Source organism: Salmo salar, chromosome ssa29, assembly GCF_905237065.1.
Source record: "Salmo salar chromosome ssa29, Ssal_v3.1, whole genome shotgun sequence".
NCBI classification, from domain to species: Eukaryota; Metazoa; Chordata; class Actinopteri; order Salmoniformes; family Salmonidae; genus Salmo; species Salmo salar.
In genome coordinates this window covers 20,421,503-20,442,571 of record NC_059470.1, presented here as the reverse complement: position 1 = coordinate 20,442,571, position 21,069 = coordinate 20,421,503, and the positions used below count along the sequence as shown (strand labels likewise).

The following is a 21,069-nucleotide window of genomic DNA, read 5'->3' as shown; positions in this document are numbered from 1 at the left end:
GGAACAATGGGGAAGAAGAGAGCACTCAGACTTGGGCTCGTATAGAAGTCAGGCTGGCCAGAAACGGAACCAACCTCCTAATGCTCTCTCTCGCTCTCTCTCTTTCCCTCCCTCCCTCCCTCCCCCTCTCCCTGTAGCTACAGCTCAGAATATGATTCACCCTGAGAACCATAATGCACTGAGTGAAATGGCATCCCCGTCATCCACACACAAAAACGTTTCTATGTTTGTCTCAATGTGTTGTCACAGGGATTTCACCAGCAAATTGGCCAATGTGACCATGGCACAGGAAATGTTAAAGACAGGAGAAGGAAATGTAGTATTAGTGAGAAGAATTTAAATAGCTCTTGTTTTGTGTCATCTGATGCATTTCTTACGTTTTCCCTCAACAGCTATCAAATACACTACTCAAAAATCTAAAATGAATCAATTCCTGTTATCGTGAATGGAAGATTATTGGGGAAGTATGTCACCAGATCACACCAGTCAAGATAGTATGGACCTAGAGGGCACAGCTTTACCCTAATGAATACTGAATTGGCGTTAAAGAGATGCGTCCCCCTACGTTTCCTTCCTTAAATGTTTGTGGCTGGTCTTCCCGCTCTTGAGCCAAAGCGACTCTTTGACATTTGTGACAATGAGGTCGTTCTCTCCAGGCTGTCTGCAGTGTGTTTAGAGCAGTTGTCTAATTACAAGTAGGTAATGACTTGGGTGTTTTCGAACTGCCCTGAGTTGTTTGGCTAACAGTTTATGTAGTTAGAAGAAAATCAGGACATCGATACACTTCCCAAAACGAAGTCTCTCCTTCAGCGTGACCCTGCCACTCAGGCCCTGTGAATGAGTTGGCTTTCTGGCTCCGTGTTTTCTTAGACAAATCATAATTACGGAGCCAATTAGGGGGTCACCTTGAGTTTATAAACTCTGCTGCCGGGAAAAAATTCCTGGTTCCTTTCACCCAGCCTTAACCTTCACTGTGTGTGTGTGTGTGTGTGTGTGTGTGTGTGTGTGTGTGTGTGTGTGTGTGTGTGTGTGTGTGTGTGTGTGTGTGTGTGTGAGAGATTGTGTGTCTCCACAGAATGACTCATGCCTTAATTAGGTCCTTGCTCTGAACCTGGCAGGATGCGGGCCTGCCTCCGCCTGCCTGGCTCCCCCACCTCCACACAGTCAGTCAGTCCCCCAAATCTGGTTTCCATCTCAGAGGATGAGTCCTTTTACTCCGGCACGGCCGCCCGGTGCTGTCTGTCTTTTTCTCACTCTCTCTCTCCTTGGTAAGAGAGGCCTAGAGGACCCTCGAAGCAGAGGCCTTGAATTACAGGAGAGAGTTGTTGTTGAGCTCGTCTCTGTCTATGCGTGTTTGGCTGATATTGGAACTGATTTTTAGTGTGTGTACGTGCCTGTGTGTGTGCACAAGTGAGCGTGTGTCCGTGTGTTGACCATGTCTGCCTGTGTGTGTGTTACCTCAACGTTCCCCCGTCTTGTACCTGCGTGTGTGTCGTTCAGAGGCATTGTGTGTGACGCGGCGGGCAAACTAACACACAGGCCTCTAAAAACAGGCGTTATCAGCCAGAGAGGCACCATGATCTTCACACATGGATGCCGTCGAGTTACATGACCTATATAACATGTTACACGCTCTGCTTGCTCCGTGTTGCCCTAATAGAGGAGGGCAGTGCATTACAGGTGCAGCGGCAGAACCGGCAGAAGCGGCACGCACAAACAGCACCGCCACCATGGTTGTGTGTATGCACTCGCCCTGGTACAACCTGATCCCTTCTCCCTTACCTGCTGCACGATCACTTCACAGGACTAGTGAAAGCGTTGTAGCATTTCCAATTGGCTTATAGCAGCTTAGCATGCCTAGCATACACATTCTCTCTCTTTTCCTGTGTCCGTATTTCTTGACAAGAAAAAAGAAGAGTGCAGCCACATGTTATAAGTCAATGCCTCGATTGATAATGTGAATTGTGTTTGTGTTTGGCAACTTGATCCTCAGCATTCTTACCTTCTTGTCCTTTTCGGACGGTGCTCATCTTTGGATGTGAGGCTCAGCAAATTACAGAGGATTACTGTCAACTGTTTGGGTTTTAATTCTTTAAGAGCGCTGAGCTGTGGTCACAAGCAGGGCAAGGTATAATTATGTTGAAGTGAGCATTTGTGCAGGTATGCGTCACTAAACCCTGTGTACTCTGTTGTACTCTCCCTCCCTCCCTCTTTCTTTCTTTCTTTCTTTCTTTTTCTCTCCCCCTCGCTCTTACTATTTTACACGCACACATCCTGTCTCTCTATTTCCCTCATCCCCATTCCCTCCCCCCTTCTCTCTCTCTCTCATTCTCTCTGTTGGTGTAGAGAGGGAATGAACCCTGACTGCTTTGACAAGCTCCTGACAGTGTCTAGTTAGTGTGTTCATGTGTGTCTGTGTGTGTGCATGCCTGCATTCATCTGTGTGTTTGTGCGTGAGTGTATTGGGGGGTCTGTAATGAGGCTGACGGGGCCCCTGTGTGTGTCTCACTAGGTGTCAGTGTATGACCACATCTGGACAGAGGAGGGCCCCTTGGCGGGCTGTGCCCCCCCCAGGGGTGACCCTCGTGGAGCCGTGCCCGCTGCAGGGGGCGAGAGCAGTACCCACGTGTCTGTCTACACCCTCTACCTGAGCGGGCAGCGCCACCGTTACAGGCACTTCCTACGCCAGCCGGACGGTGCCATCCTAGAGGTAGGTTAACCCTGACTGTGCTTTCTCTCTCCCTTTCTCTCTCTCTCTCTCTCTCTCTCTCTCTCTCTCTCCCTCTCCCTTGTAGTCAGCTGGCTCTCTCTGTCTTTCATTCTTCCTTTCTCGCACATTCTCTCTTTCTCTCCCTCTTATAACCTCTCTCTCTTCCTCTCTCTTATAACCAGAGATAAAGACAGAACGATGGAGAGGGATGGAGAGAGGAAGAGTGAAACTGCACTGCATCCTCTCCTCAGTGTGTGACCTAGCAGAAGCACACACACACCATGCATTCACACACACACACACACACACACACACACACACACACACACATACACACACACACACACACCATGCATTCACACACACACACACACACACACACACCATGCATTCACACACGCAGGGGAGAGCGACATTGAGGGAAGGGAAAAAAAGAGAGAAGAGGTTAGCATGCCACTCCTCTCCTTTGTGACTCAGAGTGAGAGGAAAGGGACCGTACATGTCTCACTACACCTCCCTAGCAATGCTACACACACAGACAACAAGATGGTGCTATGGCCATAGGAAGGATTCTCCATTCTCCTTTCAAAGTAGCACCAAATTAGCACTGGCATGACTGTTATGATTCTCCCAGCTAGCACCAATGCTAACTCCCCACTTGTATTTTTCACCAAATGAGCATCCGCCACAACTGCTATTCCCTTATTTTGCACCCATGCTAACGCCCGTCTTAATTTGGTTTCTAGAATACTGGGTGCTGCACGCATTCTCCCACCTCCTGCTTTCCCCTGCCATCGGCCACGCACACTCCTACCCTGAGTCAGTCAGGACGGAGCAGACTGCCGCACAGATTGGCTCTCTAATTAAATGTACCACTGATTCGGCTTTGTAACAACTGCAAGCACATGAATGAACTCCCCCGATCCCCCCGAGAGCAACCTGGATCATCACCATCCCGAAAAAAAGTCAAAAGAGAGGAAAAAAGAGATGAATGCCGGAGCTGCATCAACAGTTAGCTCTCGGGCAGTGTGGCGTCGGCCTAATGGTTCCCGTCATATTTTGACTGATGAGAATGTGTGTAAACACACAACGTGGCATATCTATTCGTTTTTGGTGTGTGCGTGCGCGTGTGCACGTGTATGAGTTTGTGTGCGTGGTAATGTGTGTCCCTGTGTGTCCTCCAAACTTGTGTGTCACAAATGAGACATCTGGGTAAAGTTGTTTACTGAGGGATTTACAAAATCACAGCAGAAATATTCATTTTTACCATCTCTCAGACAGAAATACAGTCACTGTAATTCCTAAAAGAAAGAATACAATTCACTCTTGGCATTTCTGCTGGAGAAAATCATTTGGCCCCGGACCCACCTTTTAATGGTAAGGGTTGAGGAACCAGTGGCCCTATTCCAATTGTTTACCTCAGAGGGAGAGAGCGTTGTTCCTGCCCGGAAAAACAGAGGAGAATGTCCTGTGGTATCACCATCCACCCCATAGTGGCATGACGGCCACGCCTCTACGTCGGGTGGAACATGAGAGAGACGCCGGTGGCAGCCGTGTTCCCCTCACCCCCGGCTGTGGTGTGTGTACGATGGAGAGGGATAATGCCAGCTCTCCAGCCCTGCCGAGCTTTCTGCTTTCCACCCTCATTTCCCCTCTCCCTACAGCACGGGCCCTCTTTACATATTCAAACTAATCCTCCCTTGAATATATAGACTAGTTTTATGTATAGAGTGACATCCAGGAATCACCAAAGGGCATCCCCAGCCCTCGGAAGAACACTTGAGCTGATTTTATTAGTGCTTTATGTAATTCTGCCAGCAATATAGTCAGTGTATGCGACGGGGGGCTGTGTATGCGACGGGGGGCTGTGTACAAACTGGCCTGCAGATTTAAGGTGACAGCTCCTTGGAGAGAAATAACATTCAGGCAGTCCTGCCTGAGCAAAAATAAAATATTTCAGACTGCACAATTCAAGGGGATAGAGTAGAATACCTTGTGCATATGGTTCCTTTCTCCACGAATATAGTATTCTAAAGCCCCCTGTGTAAGTTCATCATATTTATGTGTTAATTTTTACAGGAAACAAATCAATATTTTGAAGTGAGGCTTGTTCCCATATCACAACATATAACATTTGACCATTCAATGATATTGCTTTATCATCTTCAAATGTGATATGTTATTTTGATATGGGAACAAGTTCCTGTCTCCTGTAGATGATTGCCCATTAACCCTTAGGAATGATTACTTGCTGTGACCTACAGTGTCATCATTATTCAGTCCTGATGCTTGGAGAATGAGACAACTTACAATAGCAGTATTTATTTGACTTCTTTGAACTGTGAAAAACAGTCAGTCTCCCCTCTGTCTCCGTCGGTTAAAGGATTCGTCCGACTATGGCCTTCCTTTGTTTACTGAAGCAATATTGACAGATGCTTCATTTCCACATAAGAGGTCTGTTTTTCTCTGGTAATGTCCTGGACAGCCAAGCCCCCGAGGACCAGGGAAAGCCTTAGACTAACATGACCACTGCTCCAGGGTTCTTATTTTTGCATATTAACCACAATTTACACTCAGAATTAATATAAACGAACACCTAAGAAAAGCAAGCCCTCCGAGAGGTGCCCTGAGCTATAGACACTTCCAGTGTAATACAGCAGTTTGGTGTGTATATTTGTATTGTTATTGGGGGGTAGCGGTCCATGACTAAGCAAAAAAAAAATAGCATGCACATATTGAATATTAATTTGGCTAAACCATGTGATTCCTGCACCTGTATCCGTCTGGTTTTTAGTATTAAAGGTCATGTACAGACACAGAAAAAAGGGTCCCAAAGGGTTCTTCGGCTGTCCCCATAGGATAACCCTTTTTGGTTCCATGTAGAACCCTCTGTGGAAAGGGTTTTACATAGAACCCAAAAGGGTTCTACCTGGAATCAAAAGGTTCTACCTGGAACCAAAAAGGGGAAAAGCCTTTTAGGTTCTAGATAGCACCTTTTTTCTAAGAGTTTGTGGTCAGGGCCCATCATGCATTGCATTTAAATTAAGGAAATTGGTTGAACCATGTTTACCTGTAATATTAACCTGGAAGGCATCTACTATTTTACCTTTAATATTAACCACGGCATGCTGGGAAATGGTAACAAATGTAGTGCAGCAAGAATAGTAAAAGCAACAGTCCCATTGGCATACTTTGCCAAAAGGATTTTAAAGGTGGTGGAGTGTTTTTTTAAATTGAATTTACTTCTCAAACAATCATGAATAAACAGATGTTTGCCAGCTGCAAACTCACAATGCATCACTCTCAACAACCGTTGAGATTCCAGTAGGGCCCTCATAACAAAACAACTTCTGAGATGGGCCCATAACAGCTCCATCTGAGGGAAACAATATGGCTGACGAAATGAATGTGGGCAAAGTCATTATGTTCCCTACTAAAACCACAGTAGGTTTATGTTTCCCTGTCTTTTTCCTCCCAGGCTAGCATTTAAGTGTCTACGGCCTGCCAAAAAAGAACAATTTGAGTAACCAACTGTGCTGTTGTACCATCTCCTTCTTCCATATGTGAGTCCTGGATCAGCTTCTGTGAAAGTCCCATTAAAGATGCACAACTAAAGCTCCAACAGCTTGAATATTACTTCTCCGCAGATTATTTATGGCTTGGAAAAACGCTGATAAGCATCTAAACTACGTTGTAAATAAAAACACCGTTCCGTGCAATTTCATCATTGTGTTTCTTTTGCTTTTGAAGTCTTTTTCCACGTGTGCCCTTTAACCATTGTTGACGTTAGTCTTCCTCACTCACGATCACCTTATTTCAATACTACATACTTAATTAACTTAACGTAGCTAGGTATGACTGTACTGTTCTTGAGTTATAACTAGGAGGGGTGATTCCCATTTAATTACAATCCGCCGCAAGCCCATGTGATGAACAGAGACAGAAAGCGGGAGAGAGATGCCATTTCAATATTGGGCCTCCTCATTGGTGTAATATGCCATCAGACCCCCATTACCCAGAACCCTTTGTCTTCACTTTCCATGACTCAGCACTCCTTGTCCACAAATGACTCCGCGCTCGCCAATATTGACCTAATTCCACATTCAGAATATGAAGAAGTTAACCTTTAAAAAACACCTCGCAGCAACATTAATTGACAAACTGCATCAATTCTCCCTCCTGCACCCCCTCTTCCCCCCGGCCACATGTTTGATTGCCGCTTCGGAGCCTCGGAGCACGCTTCATTGGCTATGAGGTCATCCTGAGCCTTCAGAAATATGAACATGATTTATACAGGAAGTGAGTTCTGCTATCTGCCGTTCGGTGCCGGGGAAGGATACGTCCTTGGTCTTTGTATGTTGCATGAAGAGATTAATGCTTTCCCTGCCAGCCATATCGGCTTTGCGAGAAGACCTTTTCCAAAAGTGTATCGCGTCTAATTATCCAAACGCGTTTACACTAGTTTGGGGAGATTTGTGGGATATTTTTTTAAGTTTACTTGAAAAACGTGGAACTGTGTTAATTCTTTCTGCACAATCTTTTTTGCAATTCCCAGGCTTAAATATTTTGTCATTGCAAATTACTGCATAAACATTAAAACAATGGTAGTGAACTTGCGTATAGAAACATTTAACTGTTGAAATATCTTCAGCACTTGAATGTGTCTGACAGTTTGTTTTTGTCTATGGTGTGTCCTTGAAGGTGATTGGTGACATGGACGGGGCAGAGCCTCCTCTGAGCACTATGCCCCGCCCAGGTCAGAGGACACCAGAGGTGAACCAGGAAGACGAAGGCCCAAGCTCCACCCTCCAACTCAGGGAGAGGAAAAGGACGAAGCCTGTTTGGCGTGAGTCCAACACTCCTGTGCACTGTTTAATGGCTGTTTGTGTAGTGTGGCGTTTTAATGGTTGTTTGTGTTATGTTGTGTGTTTAAACAGTGTTTTTGCCTAATCCGTGCCCTCAGGTACTCATCGCGTCGCGCCAGTAGGAGACAGTGGGCATGGCTCGAGCTGCACTGCAAGGCCTTAGCCACTAATGTCACTGTGAAGTGAAACAAAGCAGGAGAGGACACCCAGGTACTGTCAACTGGCACCTCCACCGACCGCATCAACTGAAGGGACAGGGACTATAGACATACCCCCTGGCAATAGACAACTAGCACCTAAGGCTTAACCGACCACACCAATTGACAGGACAGGGATTATACACATACCACTATATAGACAATAGACAACTATCACCTCAACCGACCACACCATATGAATGGACAGGGACTATAGACATACTGTACCTCAGTGATGGACAGTGACTGATAGAGCAATTCAGAATGTGTTTATGAGCACTCTCAAGCATACTCACAGAACAGTTGAAATTGTTCCTGATGATACACATAGAGATGGTTCCGGTAGAATCAGGCTTCTACAATAGCTTTTTCCACTGGTGGCACTGGTGCTAACAACTTTTTCACTTGGGGCACCAGCACATGATTTGGTCGTACTAATACAAATAAAAAGATCATTGCTAATGACCTGGCCTGTATCCCAAAATGTGCTTGCATTCCTTATAGAACCAGGCTAATCATGACTAGCCATCTTTTAAATTAGCATGCCCTTGTGTTCAAAGAAAAGAGACTTAAAATAATGTGCAGATTTCAAAGTGCCATGTGTTCTTTTCTGCGAAATCCTCTAGACGGCAGAATTTGAAAAAATTATACTAGATACCAAAACGATACCACCAACAACAACAACAAAACAAAATGGGGAGGACTGTTTTTCAGGTTTTAGCTCTTAAAATCACAAAATGGGATGTTCTAAGTCCACAACAATGCTTAAACCACATCAGGGACCATTTTTGAGTTCTGGGAAAAATATTTTTCTGTAGTTTCCCTTTAATTCAGGTGTGCACCAGCCAGACCGGTGTGTTTGTTTCTGTCGTGCACTTGTGATGGAGTTTTCAAAACAAATAGCCACTGGATTGATTCTGCCAGGTAGTCATAGGCTACTTTGTAGTTACCTTTTAATTGCCTTTACATCTACCTGAAAACGGGAGGCTGTTGATAACATCACTAACAGCTACACAGTGTTAGACATATAGGCCCTATGCGCACCGCGCACATCAGGGCTTGTCATTCAGGTAAATTTGCCAGTGGCACACCAGGCCAGTGCCACCTGAAAAATACTGGCCCGAATGGGGAAAAAAATACTGGCCTGGGTCAAGATCTGACAGAAAAGGGAATGATGCATACATCATTTCAATAGAAGGTGAGCAAGTAGCATATACAGGGTTCGTACAGACATTGGCAATTCAAATTCAAGGACTTTTCAAGCACTTAATTGTAATTTTCAGGGACCTAAATTTTACATTTAATTGTTGGGGAAAAAACTCCCCCAAAAATGTATGCCAAAATAAAGTATGCATTACCACTTTAAGAATAATGCATTTTTTAAAATATAGGCCTACCTAATGGCATTATGCATTGACATTCACATTATTTTTACATTTTAAAATGTCAGAATAATGTGGACACAAACACACGAATGGATTCTGTCCATGTGGTAGCTAGTCTGTCTGACACAAACACACTAATGGAGTCTGTCCATGTGGTAGCTAGTCTGTCTGACACAAACACACTAAAGGAGTCTGTCCATGTGGTAGCTAGTCTGTCTGACACAAACACACTAATGGAGTCTGTCCATGTGGTAGCTAGTCAGTCTGACACAAACACACTAATGGAGTCTGTCCATGTGGTAGCAAGTCTGGCTGACACAAACACACTAATGGAGTCTGTCAATGTGGTAGCTAGTCAGTCTGACACAAACACACTAATGGGGTCTGTCCATGTGGTAGCTAGTCTGTCTGACACAAACACACTAATGGAGTCTGTCCATGTGGTAGCTAGTCAGTCTGACACAAACACACTAATGGAGTCTGTCCATGTGGTAGCTAGTCTGTCTGACACAAACACACTAATGGAGTCTGTCAATGTGTTAGCTAGTCAGTCTCGCCATTTGAGATGTTGAAGTATGATTGAGGTGTTATTGTACCATGTTTTAAAACTTCTCTTTGTAATGGAATGCATTGTATGGAAAACCAATTTGAAGCCAACATTCGATGTTGTCTTGCTCAAAATAGGTCCTGTGTAGCTTGAGTTGTCGATTTCCACGGTGGAGCAGTACGAAAAAATTTGGAAAATATATGCACTCACTCACTCTGGATAAGAGCGTCTGCTAAATGACTCAAATGTAATAACTGCACGTTGTTTTACCGCAACAGAGTAGCTCAAATCCCTTCAATTGAAACATTGGGGAACAAAGGAAAGCAGCTACATCTCTCATAGAAACTGATCAGAAATGAAATCGCAGAATAATTAAATTTGAGCAGTAGACCTTCTAAATTGGCAACCATAACTTCAATGACTTTCCAAGGACCAAATAGCCTTAAGGAAATGTCTGATTTTCAAGGTAGCCTATTCCATGATTACTGAATTGCGCATCACAAATATTCAACCGAGACTTTGAACTTTTTAAAGACCTGGTTTGCATACCCATTCTTGCCTTAGCATTTACTCTCATAAATTGGAACATCTTTCCTACCGCTGTTGGTCTTCTGTGAATTGCTCCAAGCAACAACCAGCTGTTGATGAGCTGCTTGCTCTCTCTGCCTGACAGATCATCAATAGGCTATAAAGTACAAGTCAAAAGTTTGGACACACCTACTCATTCAAGGGTTTTTCTTTATTTTAACTATTTTCTACATTGTAGAATAATAGTGAAGACATCAAAACGATGAAATAACACATATGGAATCATATAGTAACCAAAAAAGTGTTCAACAAATCAAAATATATTTTTGATTTTAGATTCTGCAAAGTAGCCACCCTTTGCCTTGATGACAGCTTTGCAGACTCTTGGCATTCTTTCAACCAGCTTCACGAGGAATGCTTTTCCAACAGTCTTGAAGGAGTTCTCACATATGCTGAGCATTGTTGGCTGCTTTTCCTTCACTTTGCGGTCCAACTCATCCCAAACCATCTCAATTGGGTTGATGTCAGGTGATTGTGGAGGCCATGTGTAACGTGTACACTGGGAGTCGGGAAGCAAGTACAGGTGCAAATGTAATAATAAATAGAACAGAGCACAAAACACGAAAAGCGTACATTCATGAAAGAGAAACAGAGTCAATAACGCCTCAGGAAAGAACCAAGGGAAGTGACAGATATAGGGGAGGTAATCAGGAAGGTGATAGAGCCCAGGTGAGTGTCATGAGGCGCAGGTGCGCGTAACGATGGTGGCAGGTGTGCGTAATGATGAGACAACTGGCGACGTCAAGCGCCAGAGAGGGAGCGGGAATAAACGTGACACCAGGTCTTCTGATGCAGAACTCCATCACTCTCCTTGGTCAAATAGCCCTTACACAGCCTGGAGGTGTGTTTTGGGTGATTGTCCTGTTGAAAAAACAAATGATAGTCCCACTAAGTGCAAACCAGATGGGATGACATATTGCTTCAGAATGCTGTGGTAGCCATGCTGATTAAGTGTGCCTTGAATTCTAAATAAATCAGTGACAGTGTCACCAGCAAAGCACCCCGAAACAATCACACCTCCTCCTCCATGCTTCACGGTGGTCATCCGTTCACCTACTCTGCGTCTCACAAAGACACGGTGGTTGGAACCAAAAATCTCAAATTTGGACTCATCAGGCCAAAGGACAGATTTCCACTGGTCTAATGTCCATTGTGCATGTTTCTTGGCCCAAGCAAGTCTCTTCTTATTGGTGTCCTGAACAGTTGATGTTGAGATGTGTCTGTTACTTGAACTCTGTGAAGCATTTATTTGGGCTGCAATCTGAGGTGCAATTAACTCTAATGAACTTATCCTCTGCAGCAGAGATAACTATGGGTCTTCCTTTCCTGTGGCAGTCCTCATGAGAGCCAGTTTCATCATAGCGCTTGATGGTTTTTGCGACTGCACTTGAAGAAAGTTCTTGAAATGTTCCGTATTGACTGACCTTCATGTCTTAAAGTAATGATGGACTGTCATTTCTCTTTGCTTATTTGAACTGTTCTTGCCATAATATGGACTTGGTCTTTTACCAAATAGGGTATCTTCTGTATACCACCCCTACCTTGTCACAACACAACTGATTGGCTCAAACGCATTAAGAAGGAAAGAAATTCCACAAATTAACTTTTAACAAGGCACACCTTTTAATTGAAATGCATTCAGTTGTGTTCAATTGAAACCACCTCAAGAAGCTGGTTGAAAGAATGTCAAGAGTGTGCAAAGCTGTCATCAAGGCAAATGGTGTCTACTTTGAAGAATCTCAAATATAAAATATATTTTGATTTGTTGAACACTTTTTTGGTTACTACATGATTCCATATATGTTATTTCATATTTTTGATGTCTTCACTATTATTCTACCATGTAAAAAATAAATAAAAACCCTGGAAAACTTTTGACTGGTACTGTACGTGTGCAGCGTGCGCGTGATAAAGAATCGGCATAACGAATTAATAGCTTTGCGTATCCATCTGTTATTTTTTTATTTATTGTATTGCCTAGATTAAAAATGTCATTATTACAATATTTGTTTCACTGACCCAAGCGGGCCACTGACGGGGATGATCAACTGGCCCGGAGGATTTCCAAAACCTCCTCTGTGTGTTAAGCCCTGACACACACAAACAGGGGCATTTCTGTGCATTTGCTGCCTCTTCAGAAAGTAGGTCTATTTTTTGTCAATTGCACATTACTGTTTGAGGTAGAAGATTTTCACTGGCACCCTTGCGATCAATTAAAAAAGTGTGTCACACTGCCAAGTCAAACGGTCGCAGTATGTTTTGGTCGCAGTATCGAACCCTGAGGATGCTCGTCCCTTTTGTGATGTATAGCTTTGTGACATAGTTCACGTCATAGTAACACAGTTCCATTGGGCAGTGTGATTCACATCATCACACATACAGTACAGTCACAATCAGGAGGCATAAATTGGCTGCCTATGCAGATAGGGCTATTCATTATCCGATAAACAATGTGAAGTGGAGTAATGATTCCGTGTGCCAAATGAATGAGGGTCATTAGGTCTTCATTACTGCCCCAACACAATGAAAAATGACAATTCTAAAAGTCACCAATCAGGGCCCAAGTGATAAAATATCAATATTGGGCCCACATTAAGCTGGATGATATTCAGGCCCGGGTTGATTTGTATTGAATATGTGTCTGGTGGCCGGTGCTTGACGTAACAAAGTGGGCCACAAATCAGCCAGTAATGGCCGTCTACTTATACATATTGCTTAATTAAAGGTTGTGAGCTTATTAACATGTGTCGGTGGCACTGGGCGCTCGAGATGGAGTCTGTTGGCGTGGGCCGGGCTCTAGAGGTTTTATAGATAACCTATCATACTAAACCATATAGGCCCTAATATCAGATCTTAATAACCTGTCATTTTCATTGATAATGATTCCTCTTTATGGTCGGCCGTTATCGCACCCCCAACTTGTCGAAGAGCCGGCCGCGTCCTTTTGGGACTGTGAACCGGCCTGGGTGCTCATTATACCTTACTTTTGGCCTTGAAGTTGCTCCACACCTCTATGTATAAACCATCATAGCCATGACTTGGGGCCGCTGCAATACACACGGTGCAGCAGACAGACAGACACAAGCAGCAGGCTAGCGTTCTCTCTCTTCTCTGATACACCCCAGAAGCTGTTGGACCACTGCCTTATCAAACCTCTTTTCCCGAGAAAGAAAAGGCCAGGTTTACTGTACAGAGATCATTATTTGTAGTGTTCTGTTAAAACAGTGTCTTACACAAGCTAAAGGTCTGTATGGATGAAGGAATGGTGTTGGGAGTGCACCGCTCCAAACTGTAGTGTTGAAAGAAAGATGGCTACCCCCACACTGTTTTCTTATACAACGTTTTGACCCTAAGGCCTTCATCAGTCTTTGCTGTATAGTGTTCTAGTCTACAGTACAGGCGGCTGCAGAAGAGGCTAGAGTTGCGATGATGTACAGTCTAGCGCCTTTGTGTGATCCATACACTGTCCTCTTACAGCCTCTCTGCTTTCTGGTTTCCTGCCCCTGACATTACCCAGAAGCCTGTGAAGCTAATCTGCTCCAATTAGAGATCACTCCATTAAGAGTGACAGCGCCACACCCCCCAATTCAATCAGCTCCTCTAATGAACGCTGAGCAGAGCACCCTGTCACTGTCTGTCAATCAGGAAACAGGAAGACCCATTCACACACACGCACATGCACACAGGCACACACACATGCGCACGCACTGAGGCACATGTGAACGCACACAAGCTTTTACGTACACAAGCGTATGCACACACACAGGAGCGCGCACACACAATCACACACACACACTCCTTTTTCTCTGTCTGGACTATCTTCGGTTCAGTTTATCCACCATCAGGGTCTGGTCTGGCTTAGTCCCTATCTGCTCTATAGATCCACCGACAGTTGTTTTGGGTCTCAAATATACAGAAGTTGTAGTGGTGTATACAGTGACTGTTATTTACTGTTATAATGATGATAATGATGATTTAAACAAAGTAAATTCAGATGAAATTAGATTTTTTTTATCTGATCAGTATCTGAAGATGTGTTTGTGGTGTCATGTCTATATTGTGTTGTTCTGTATTAGTGGACAATACTTAGTTAATACAGTACATACTGTATGATTGGTTTTCATATGATGTATTGCAATTGTACTGCTCATGGACTTTAAACCGTGCACATCCATACATCAAATAATCATATTGTATTTGTCTAGCTGTATGTTTTAGTTCATACATATTCATTTCTTATAAACGCGATGACAAATCTTTTACCCTACCAGGTCTGTTTTTCCTTTTTCATTCATTTGTTATGGCCGTTTGTTCTGCTTCAAAAGGGGATGCTGAGCAGTATCCACACCTATATATAATTCATCAACAAACTCATATGCCCTGTGCAATATTTCTCACCAGAGGACAAAAGGTATTCCAACGGTTCAAATATTTGATTGCTAATGACAAACACTATTTCACCACAATTTAAATTTCAAATCGATCCCTAGGAGCAATTATTTTTCAGGGGGAGAAAAGAGAAAAAGATGCCCTTAGGTCTGCGCTGCTTCACATTTGCTGATTTAAGTTAAAAGAAAGCCTTTTTGCAGAGCTATCATAAGGGAACTGCAACTTTTTGAAGTAGGCTTGTACATCTGCATAGTCCTCAAACCTGGGGATGTTGCTCGTGGGGGGGGGGGTGTAGAGAAAAAAAATAAAAATAAAAAATAACATTTTGTCTAATTCTATATTTATGTACCCCTCAGCTTGTGGTAGTCGCATTAAACAGTTTGTGTTCAGAAGTTCTGCTGTGATCGTTACTGTGCACGGCAGACACCGGGCAACTCTGCAGGCTGCTGCGTTGCTTGCCTGCCATTTGCTCGATTCATTTGAATTAAATAAAACTGATTTAAATATATACTTTACTGTCAATAGGTGTTTCTGATTATCTCTTTTGATAAAAAAAAACGTTGCATTTAATCGTGTATGACTATTCTAGTGTTTTGACAACTTCATCTGCGCCGTCGAGAGTTGTTTGATGTTAAATGTAATTGTAATGCAGTAAGTAGAATAACTTTTCTTTGTGGTGAGCCCTCTTAGATCAGAGAGAGAACCTGTGGCTTACAGCAGACATCTTTTGAAGGCATATTCAATTCATATAAATATTTACATGGATATTGTTTGTTAGACGATGTCTCAAACCACTGTGAAGATACTGTAAGAATCTTAAACATCATGTGAAAAAAAATGGACTCTGAACTTTAACAAGACTGTTTTTCCCCACATATACTGTGACATCGTAGCACCATGTTAACATGTCCACTGTAGATCCACAATAGTATCAATGCTCAACTAACTGAGGTCATTGGGGAAGTTTATTCATATAATAAACATAATAAAATGTTGAATAAATATACAGTTAGGCCGCTCTAAAATCCACTGTAACACAAAATAATTTTGCCTTTTGGCTCATACCGATATTTTCTAAAAACTAAAAAGGTTAGTTAACAATCTCACTGAACCATGGAAGATTTCTACTGTGGAAATGTGCAATTAGGCCACTCTAAAATCCACAGTAACAAAAAACACATAATAGACACCATTCTGGGGATTATGGTTCCTCACCATATGGCTACTGTTATGCAGACCATTTACATGTCTTGTGCCATTTGCCCACTTAGCTTAACTCAACTTGTTAAAAAAGAGACAGATCATATGGTAACCAGAAACACCCGTCTACTACCATTGAGATAAGTCTGTGTCATATGGTGTAACAACAGGATATAGAGCATAGAAATAGAGTTAGTAGAATGGGTATGTGCTCTAGACCCTTTGTAACCATGCATTCTACTCCACTGGCACTGACCCTTGAAACAACTCTCTGGTGCTTAAGCCATAACAAATACAAGGTGTATTTTTGAAGAGTTGCAAGCATCTGGATGGATCGTGTGGTTTTTGAAAATGTATTTATTTAATTCTTTATTTATTTCCAGAGTGGCGGAGGCAGATGTCCTGCTCACAGGGGGAAAAAAATAGCTAGGGAGGAAAGAAATATATGAATATGCAAATCGTGTCACAACGTGGAACCTTGTAATGACTAGGAAATGTTCTCACCATCTTTCATTATGCAGAGGTCATTGCTTAATGCAGGCAGCTGGGACCGACCGGCTCTCTCTCCTTTTCTCCCCCTGTCCCCCCCTGTCATCTCACAGCGACTTGAACAAAACTGCAGCCTGGCACGAAACACAGGGCCAGGCTCGCCACACATACACATTCGCATGCCACACACAAACACACACACAAACAAACAAACTCGCATGCCACACACACACACACATACAGACAGACACACACATGTGAAAGCTCGCATGCCACACACACACTTGCACGCCACACGTGAGAGGAGCTGGGGTCACATGACTCGACACACTTGACTGGGCAGAGATGCATGTATCCTGTCTTGCCTTTCTGTGAATCCTTGGATGTGGGCATGTAAACCACATGGCCATCCCCGTTTGTTTGTCTTCCTTTTGATCAACTCTCATCCGTCCCTACTCCTCTCTCTCATTCTGCTGAGGAAGCTGTTGAGATCTGTTTCTAGTGTACTAACATCTCTACTGAAGGCTAGCTGGCAGCTACCCTGCTTCACACAACTAGCGTTAATCATTAGGTATAACATCCTCTCCTCCTCAAATAATCCCAGCGTTTGAATGCTAAAAATGTAATGAACTTCACGGTTCATTGTATCTGACATTGCTTAATTAATGGGTGCATTTAAAGTACATAGGCCCCGGTAATTGATTTATATGCATGATTTGCACATACAGCTGTTAGTTCCTGTAGGAAAGTCATCACTCAAAATGGGCACGTTTCTACTGATACGGTGAGGTAATGATAGATTGTGTTCACCGCAGTAGCAGCCCGTGGTGAAGGAGAAAAGGCGCAGTTCAATTTAGTCTTATCTTTTCTTCTTGGGAATACTGTTAGATGACACCAGTAGCTTTGTTCTCATGTTTTTTCAAATGGACGGTAGAGTATTAATGAATCCACTGCATCCCCGCCACATTTTTTTGCATAAAGACATTTCTTTCGACTCCCTCCACATAATTATGTACAATGCCAGGCTTGTCAGGGAGGCCATATTTTCAGTAGACGGTGCAGTGGCATGTCGAAACCTGGACCGAATGCCCATAGTTGAGCAATTAAAAACACTCACGTTAGCTAATGCTGCCGCCGCGGCTTGGCTGTCGCCCCGTATTCATCAGCCCCGCTCTGCAACGACAGCTTGCATTTTTCCCCTGCCAGGCCTGAGTGAACGAGAGACAAACATCAACAAAGAAAGTGAAGGAGCCAGCATGGAAAAAGGAGACACACCACAGTTTTACTTGATGTACATTACAAGCCGTCATGATATCCCTCGCATACATTCTCCATAAGTGTTAGTCAATGTACACTGAGTTGACAAAACTCTTTCCAGGACACAGACTGACCAGGTGAATCCGGGTGAAACCTACGATCCCTTATTGATGTCACCGGTTAAATCCACTTCAATCCCTGTAGATGAAGGGGAGGAGACAGGTTAAAGAAGGATTTTTAAGCCTTGAGACAGTTGAGACATGGATCGTGCAATTCAGACGGTGAATGGGCAAGACAAAATATTTAAGTGCCTTTGAACGGGCTATGGTAGTAGGTGCCAGGCACACTGGTTTGTGTCAAAACTTCAAACTGTTGCATTTGGCGCATGTGACAAATACAATTTGATTTGATCCTAAAGACATCCAGCCAACTTGACACAACTGTGGGAAGCATTGGAGTCAACATGGGCCAGCATCCCTGTGAAATGTTTTCGACACCTTGTAGAGTCCATGCCCTAACGAATTGAGGCTGTTTTGAGGGGGGGGTAGGAAGGTGTTCTTAATGTTTTGTACACGCAATGTATGTAGCTATATAGTATTTTATGACTTAGATTTCATGTAACCCAGTACATGGTCTATTTACTGTAATGCTTGGTCCAGTGCTGTAAGGCCCAGGCTGGTCACAGGAAAGGTTAAGGCCATGATTATTGGTAGAATGGGGGGTGTTGTGGGGAGTTTTTGGGGTCGCTGGCCTCTAACCATTATTTGGAGTTTGGACAGAGAACCTCAGTGGAGCTCAGATCAATCTCTCACCTGGGGAATGACTCCAGCATATTTCTATCACCAACCTATTGATTTTTCCATGCACAAGCCCCTCATGTGTGAGGTGTTTTCATGTGCACGGCGCAGGGGGGGAATGCTGCCTGCAGCGCACACACACACGAACACACACAAACACACATATGTATCCACCTTGCTCATACACACACACATGATCCTGCACACACACACTCGTATTAATTTCTGTAGACACCCATAGGCATATACACACAAAATGTACACATCGGCATATTTAGTGCTTTAGATCTCTCCCATACATACACACCATCCCAACACCTCTCCTCTCAGTAGACCCTCCCCCCCAGCCCCTTGTTAAAGCAGTTGCCAAGTGAGCCATGTCCACAGTGGGGCCAACTGTCTCGCTCTCTTTATTACACACACTAATCAGTAGTGACTGAGGTGATCCGGGGCCCCTCCCCGGCCCCTGCACCACCATGCTTCATCACGGGGGCCACATTAAGATCAGTGGATATGATTGCTTTGGTCTGTGTCACTTTGATTCAGAACTGGGACTGTTTTATTGTCATCCATAACCAGCACAGACAGCAGAGGGTGATATGGTATTTTAATAATGTATTAGTTTTGCAGTGCTATGTCCACAATGCTTTGCAAAATATGAAATGTAATAACTTAGCGTTGCGCCTGTGTGTTCCTGTGAGATGCCTGTCTAAAATTGCATGTATTTGAATGCAAATCTCATTGTGTAACTTTTGATGTAGTCAGATGTTGAATGATTAGATTTAGATTTTATTTGGAAGGCATGCTACTGTTTATTGATAAGAACAGTGATAATATGGTGATATATGTGGCCCTTTGTGTGATCAAAACACTGGAAAACACATTCAAGTTCAGTTTGATTCAGCTGTGGCACTGGCGCAGGGAAACAAAGGAAAAAAGAAACGATTGCGCTGGAATTTGTCAAAAGCCAATAATCATCCTCGCTCGGAGAGGAGTAGTATGTCAGAGGGAACCAATCAATATCACATTACTTTGAGTAGAGAGTATATACAAGACTCATCAAATTGATTCTTACAATGGCAGTTTCATTTGGTCTCCCACAAAAACCTCGACCTGTGTGGCGCGAAGGGGGGAAAAAACACAACAAACAAGACAAATGGGTATTTATTTGACTAAAATAACGCCTTGGCTGTAAAGAGAAATGAGGAATGATGTGTCATATTTGTGCTCTGGTTAAAAGATGACTTGTTTCATTGGACATTGAAATTTCATGAATATATTTCCAAATGCCTGGAAAAAGAGAATTCATCATTAAGTTTGTGCGGACTATAATGTCACGTTAGGGATTATTCAATTTCCTAATGTATTGTGCATGTCACTATGGCTAGTGATGCATACCTTCCTGGGCCCCTTGAGAGGGAAGGTGTGGGGTGTACATTACTGGTTGGCAAAGATGGATGCCAGAGTTTTGGGCCTCATCATAAAACTACTTAAGACATAAAACTACTCCTAATCCTAACTATGTTGACTACAACATTTCTTCAACTTAGACTGTCCCTAAATATTACTGTTCTTAACCACAACTTTCCCAACTAGGACTTTTCCGTTTGCGAAGAACGGCCGCTGGATCCTAATGGCTGAAAGTCTTCAGCACAGAGTCATCTGGAGAGACAAGGCACAGCGGCTCCTTAGATGATTAAAAAGTCATTTTCTTAACTGTCCTCATAGGATTTGTAAAAAAATAAATGTTCAAAAATAACATTAAATTGCTCCAATCAAGCATACACGTCTCCTGCTCGTGGTGAAATTTGTACTGCTGTTCGCATGGTGTGTGGTTATTTGTCATCGTTTTCCTTTGGCGCTTTTCCAAAGGCGCTTTTGCCCTGATCAACAATTAATGGTTGCGACTGCTTCTCTGTTACTTATGGCGGATGAGACAGATGCAGGTTTGCAAAAACTGGAATAGTAATGAACAAGAAGAAATGTGGGACAGTGAAGGTCAAAACGTTGGATATTCTGTAGGTGCTGTATGTGACACAAAGAATATAACACTTCTCTATTGGCTTATCTGAGTGTGTTTACTTCTGTTTTTCTAATCATTCCCGAATGAACATTGAAAAAGTACTACTAATAGTAGCAAAATCATGTTTGTAAATAGAGGAGAAGAATGGAGAAGCACAAATAAAGAAGTATCAAATATGGCATTAAGTCCATGGTCATTATAAAGGGTTAAGTCATGTTACTTTCATGTTTGCACCTTCCATAGAATACGTACAGTACTGCAGTGTATAGCCTATTTCTAACACACATTAACACAATAATCCCCAGTGCTTGGCAACATCTCTATTATAGTCCCCTACCAAATGACCTTTAGTGCTCTCCTCATCCGAGGACAGAGGGCCCTGGATTCGGATAGAATCAATATTCTATTATGATAGTGCGTTGAGTGTGTGGAGGTTTACTACTTCACCGTAATAGTCTCACTATTTCATCCTCTGGCAGGCGGGCGAGGCATGGCCGGAGGGGCTCAGTCACTGCAGGCTGTTGACTCCCAGCATTAAGGCCTAACACTAACGGTGGACACTAACACCAGCCTCCTGTCCTATGCCATTTGCTACAGCCTCTGTTCTGCAGTCCAAGCAAAG

General features: G+C 43.3%; 1 protein-coding gene across 6 annotated transcripts in view; it reads left to right on the top strand.

The window, feature by feature from the left end:
* ofcc1 (orofacial cleft 1 candidate 1) overlaps nucleotides 1-20,208 on the top strand; it is a 121,922-nt gene extending 101,714 nt beyond the window's left edge. For 2 of the 6 annotated variants that reach the window (XM_014181198.2, XM_045710805.1), the window contains 3 exons: nucleotides 2,513-2,710; nucleotides 7,412-7,556; nucleotides 7,674-9,291. In XM_014181198.2, coding sequence (XP_014036673.2) covers nucleotides 2,513-2,710; nucleotides 7,412-7,556; nucleotides 7,674-7,738 — 408 coding nt within the window. In that variant the 3' untranslated portion in view covers nucleotides 7,739-9,291. The other 4 variants (XR_006762712.1, XM_045710803.1, XR_006762713.1 and 1 more) reach the window with 4 other exon arrangements.
* Nucleotides 20,209-21,069: the final 861 nt, after the last annotated feature.